Here is a 5,965-nt window from a genome sequence, read left to right as displayed (position 1 = left end):
TAAAAGAGTAATATCAAGAGTTGAAAATTTAACTGATGGAGAAAATACTAACAATTTTAATAATAAACTGTTAAATTAAAGCAACTAAAAATGCTTAAAGAATTAATTTTATTTATCACTTTTATAGAAGTCTTGTGAACATTTTTACAAGGATGTAGATTTTTACATCCTTTTGTCATTAAGGATGAATGGCATGCAAATCATGGGCAGTATAAAGTTATTACATATTCACACAAAAAATGCCCCAGTCATCGGACTTAAGCGTGCCATGCCCAAAAACATGATGAGCCTTCTGTCTAGTACATTGGACTACAATACACAGTTCCCTTCGCTGTTTACTAGAGAGACTCTATAGTATTTTGCCAACAATCTTCACTACATCGTCATTTTTTGTATAAAATGAAATTAAAAATTTATATGCTTTCATTGTATTTTTGGAGGTAGGATTACTTTTTCAATATATAATATAGTAGCAATAAAATGAATATATTCTTTAAAATATTTTACGAACCGTAATTTAAATTTAAATTTAATATAATTTAACCTGAACTAATTCCTGATACAATTTCAGAATTATTATCAAAAAATTCCTGGTAATTGGACGGAAGTTATGAAGCAAATAATTTAATATATAAGTATCAACAAACGAAATGATGTCACTGTATATCTTTGGATAAAGTAGTGTATTGTTGTTGTGATTTGAGTTAGTGCTATTGCGCACTTTTACTCTTTTGTGGCTGGGGGCTTATCCTTGCCCCACACTAAACGTTAATTATACTAGAATCATTATCATTTATTTATCTTCTAACTACTGACGGACCGTAGATCAGTATATCTTCCTGTGCGTCCTGAGTGGACTTAAGGTTTGTTAGGGTGGGGTTAGGAAACGTATTAAGTTTTGTGAATAATTTAAGGGCTCTGTCCTTGATATATTTTTTCACTGAGTCGATTTTTAGATCTTTATGCATGGCTGTTGTTCTAATATACCAAGGAATCTTAATTAGTCTTCTTAAAGCCAGACTTTGTGCTATCTGTAGTGTATTGTGCTTTATTTAATATGAATAGTAGTTATAATCATTTCAGTATAACCCCTAAATAACTTGAAAACAAAATTCTTAGTATTTAATGTCAAATATTCATAAAAATATATATATATATAATCAAGAGCTAAAGTAAAATTACAAACAGCGTGCAACTTTTAAACATTTTCATCAGACCGTCAGGCTAAATTTAAAATGGGCTCCGGTGAGCTCAGTACATTACTTCTATTCTTATATTTTATTTTACTTATTATTTTATTAAGAATAGAATTTTTTTATTTGGGTTTTGCTAATCGCCAAATACTATTTCCCAGTCGTCGAAATCGTATGCGACGACAACGTGATCTGGTACATCAAGTTGAAAATGAAAATATTCTCAGAGAGCAGAGTATAATTGCGAATTTAGCTGAAATTACTGTTAATACTGACCCACCTATTGTAGAGGCAATAAACAGAGAAGAACTTGTGAACACGGAAGATCAGTTAGAAGAAAGTTTAAATATAGCTAATTCCATAATTCAACAAGTACTATTTTAATATAAAATAACGACAATATATAAAACTTTAATTATATTTTTTAGGTTTTAATTGACTGTCCCATTTAAACTTCAAATATTTAATAATAAATAACTCTATCGAAATGAATTGAGTAGCTTCTCTACTTAGCCAAAATTAACTGATATGGTATGTATCCTTTCATTTGCGAGGTTTCCATTATTATTAAGCTGTATTGAAACAGATTTATATTATTATTTATTATATGTTATATGTCGGGATAATTATTATATGTTATATGTCGGGATAAATCAAATTTATTTATTATTAAAATTATAAATAAACTTGAACTAACGTAATTTTATTTTCTCTGAATATGCTTTCGTGTCCACATATAGGACGCATATTCTGACATTCATTATTAAACAACACTGTTTTCGCCCACACCACGATGCGTAGAAATTCTGGTCACTGTGAAGAAATTTTAGTCAACATATCTCTTGTTCTCTCTCTCTCTCTCTTTCATTCTCAAGTTATTAATTAATATTAAAAAGAGCAAGAATTTTACATTTGTGTGTCTCTTTCTCATTAGCGAATTGTAGTGCTTTTAAGATGATTATCAAGACTATGGCGATAATTAGAACTATGGCAATTATCTAGAACTATTCTAAGTTATAGTATGGTCAAAGTTATAGTATATTCTACATGCATTAACTTAAAATTATTATTCCTTTACTTTTAAAAAAAGCGGCAATTATTAGTCGTATTTTTAGAAAAACTACTTACAAGTTAGACAAACTATTCAGCTAGAAGCAAGCGAAAAGATAGCTTAGTCATCGTCTACTGGTTATATATAACCTTATGACTCTTATGAATGTTGGTATATCGGCATCACTAAATTTATTTATTCAGTGAATATTATTATCTTTTTCTTATTCTTCAATTTCTCGTCGTGATTATAAATTCAGGATTATTTCACCAAATTTTATGAAACTTGTATTTTATAATAAATAGTAATTTTATTGATTAAAATATTTTTAGGTCATACCATGAAGTGTAATTCTATTGTGGAAATATCAGAAATAGTGATCAATGTTGAAAGATCATTATATAGATTATCTTCAAAATATCATACAGTTCCTGCACAGAAAGGATGCACTGTTCGGAAAAGTACACCGGAGCCCTTTTCATAATAATAATAACACAACAAAAATTATATACAAAAAATTATTAACATTTATTTTAATTAAATAAGTTTATATAAGTCAACTTATTAAATAAATATTTTTTTCAATAAATTAACTGAAGACACACTCTAGCATTATTTTACTAAAATCTAAATGAAAGATGAAATAGGTATAATCATCAAATTATAAAGTGGATTATATTGAAGATTGTAATGCCATTACTCCAAGTACTAATAAAATTAAATCAAAAATGTCACTCTATTTCAACCTTGCAATAATTAAATTTTTAAAATATATGTCATAAATTAAAAAACAAAACTGCATTAATAGTTAAATAATTTAAATTTTAAATATAAAAGTAATTTATCACATGTCGTTTTGACTTTTCATTACCCCAAAATTCAAAATTCGAAATGGATCCCGACACTATAAAGTCTATATTTTTGTTTATGTGCTTCATGTTCATAACAATTATAGTAAGAGTTCAATCTCATTATTTTAATATGGTCCATATGCATTACTATTTGTCGGAGAACATTATCTACACCCCCAGCACGTTGCAAGAAAATCGAAATCCTCAAACCAATCCATTAATAGACAGCCTTGCCAAAAAAGCGATTTTTGAACAAATAAAAGATGTCTTGGAAATGGGTAAATATAACCAACTACAGCAAATGAAAAAGAGAATATATAATTTATCGGGGACTTCAACATCGAGTTTAAACACTTTCCTCGAAAATGAACGTTGAGCATTTCACTGGAATATTTATCAAAAGCATCGCTGGTATATGAACATCTAATGAATCCTACATTAACAAAAGGTTCTGTGATAGTGTTATGAAAGCATTTTGACTTAAACAGTTGATCTATGTATTTTAAGAAAATTGGGGTACAAAGTATTTGAAAAGGTCTGTACAATGATTTCTTGAAGTTAATACTAAATGGTTTATATATGAGTGATTTTATAGTTTCAGAATTACCAGCTACACTTACGAAAATATAATAACGAGAACAGAGAAGTGATATTCAAGAAATGAATTAATTGAAACCTATATAGATGATCAGCAGTCCACTATATTCGCTTTGCAATTCAACTTTAATAGACTTATACTTTAGAAGAATATTGTGAATTTTACTAATACCAGCTGAAAATAAGGTTACCGAAAGTGGATCTATATTTTGAGAAATTTACCAAACCACAAAATAAAAAAACGATTGAAACTAACATTTGGATTAACAAACATTTGACAATAAATTATGTAAATAAAATTTCAATACGCCTTTCAAATTAACATTAAAAATAAAAATTGTATTATGCAATAAAGATAGCGTTTGTTAGTAATTTTTACTAGACTATGTGGCTTTGTGTATATGTAAATACATTTACCCAAAAGTTGTCTTGTTTGATATTTATGAACAATCAAAAAGTACCAAAATATTAGTATTTATTTATTAAGTCATTACAGACCCGATCTTACTGGCTTACTGTCGCCAGTTGATAATTTCGAGTTGATAGTACGTGTCCCCTACCGTCCTCTACCGCATTTTCCACCTGAGGATGAGGAATGAAAGACCTTTCTATGCAAAACTCTTTCTTCCATTGTCACGACATGACAAAGTCAGCAAAGTCGCTAAATTTTTATACAATTTATTATGTCAATTTCGAGGTATAGCTCATAGAGCTCATCGTTCCATCTCATTCAATACTTGTTGTTAACGCGAAGGGACCATAGATCTTTCGAAGATTTTTTCTCTTGAAAAATTAAATAAAGATAACGCAATTGTGAAATTTTGTTATGACTCTCTCTATAAACACAATATTCTAGATGAAAACATTCTGTAAGCGAAAAGAATATTAAAAATTTAAGAGACTATGAATAAACTCGTCTCCGTAAATTCCATCATAACAAAATAGCATCATGTAAAGCCAATATGAACTGGTACAAGTTAGGAATGAATGGCATCCAAGCTCATACTGATGAAATATTAAATATATCCTGTCTTATTAAGAAAGTCAAAGACCAAAATATATATATACTAAAGCATATATATTATAATATTAAATAAATCTATTATAAATATATGTTTTCTCAATATTAAAATTTATTAATTTAGAATTTAAGAATGTGTGAAGCGGATTTGAAGAAGTACTGATTATACAAATTTCTTATAAACTATTATCTATTCATATATAAATTAATACAAGTTACTACTAAGTTGCCTGCTCAGAGCCAGAACTGTGTATAACTTTAAATTTTTAATTGTTTTTATTAAAGTTAATAAAATTTACATAAAAATTAGTAATAATTTGTAATAATTGGGAATAATTAGTAATAATTAGTAATAATTGGAGATAGTTAGTAATAATTAGTTACATTTAGTAATATTTAGTAATAATTAGAAGCAGTTAGTCACAATTACTAAAAATTAGTAATCAATATTGTAATTATTTCAATGCGACTACGAATATAAAATCTGAGACCATATCATTTATATTCAATATTCAATATAAATTAAATTCTTTTAGTGTTTACTAATTTATTATGGTATATTCTCAACTTACAAAATAAATCTTGAACTTAGTCTATTCACAAATATGTCATACAAATTCTTTTCATTCGTCCATTTTTCTAGCGGACAAACATAGCTGGCCTAAATTTTCTGTGTTTAATTCGCTATATAACATCTGAACTCACTTCTAACAAAAATTAAAATTTTAAATTAAACAAGTAAATTAATATCCCGCTGTACGTATCTAAGGGAAACCGTATTCCAGAAATATTTTGCGGCTTTTGTCTATTGTTACATGTAATGAACATTTGTATAGATCTTAAAAATTTATAGCTTAAAATAATTTTGTTTTATTGGAGTCCAACGACGTAACGTTCCTGAATGTTCCTGAAGGTTACTAATTTTTACTTATCTTGTTAAATCTTTTGTGACAACAAATTGCCATACTTATTAAAATTTTGTGAAAGACTTAAGCGGATAACTTTATATTTTGTGCAATATTACGGTGTAATTTTGATGTAATTTTGCGGCCTTATCAGCGTTGTAGGATTAATAGAACAAAAGCTCTGAAATATTATGGAACTGTTGGTGACAATGAAATTATTCTCCTTTTGTGTTACAATAAATTATTTTCATTTAATCAAAACTTGAAAGAGCAAAAATTTATTTTATATAAAAATTTATTAGTAAAATCGAGGTATTTCATTGTTCCATTTTACGTTTCATAGTTGA

At 27.5% G+C, this 5,965-nt stretch overlaps 1 protein-coding gene and 1 long non-coding RNA gene across 2 annotated transcripts; both read left to right on the top strand.

Annotated features, from left to right (window-relative positions):
* Positions 1–1,187: 1,187 nt before the first annotated feature.
* Positions 1,188–1,662, top strand: LOC119672950. Its single transcript, XM_038084134.1, has 2 exons — positions 1,188–1,565; positions 1,622–1,662. Exons 1-2 carry the CDS (start codon positions 1,236–1,238, stop codon positions 1,643–1,645), a joined length of 354 nt encoding a protein of 117 aa, XP_037940062.1. The 5' UTR covers positions 1,188–1,235; the 3' UTR covers positions 1,646–1,662.
* Positions 1,663–3,071: 1,409 nt separating this feature from the next.
* On the top strand, positions 3,072–3,991 carry LOC119671982. The gene is made up of 2 exons (XR_005251856.1): positions 3,072–3,630; positions 3,691–3,991. It is a non-coding gene; the product is annotated as an uncharacterized LOC119671982 (long non-coding RNA).
* The last annotated feature ends 1,974 nt before the right edge of the window (positions 3,992–5,965 follow it).

The sequence above is a fragment of the Teleopsis dalmanni genome, chromosome 1 (genome assembly GCF_002237135.1).
Source record: "Teleopsis dalmanni isolate 2A chromosome 1, ASM223713v2, whole genome shotgun sequence".
NCBI classification, from domain to species: domain Eukaryota; kingdom Metazoa; phylum Arthropoda; class Insecta; order Diptera; family Diopsidae; genus Teleopsis; species Teleopsis dalmanni.
Note: the sequence above shows the minus strand (reverse complement) of the source record. Positions and strands in the feature narration are given on the sequence as shown.

Bases quoted from the DNA above. Each gene is read 5' to 3' on its own strand.
- LOC119672950 (XM_038084134.1), top strand. From the start codon at position 1,236: ATGGGCTCCGGTGAGCTCAGTACATTACTTCTATTCTTATATTTTATT. The intron at 1,566-1,621 runs GTACTATTTTAA...TATATTTTTTAG, and splicing joins CTAATTCCATAATTCAACAA to GTTTTAATTGACTGTCCCAT.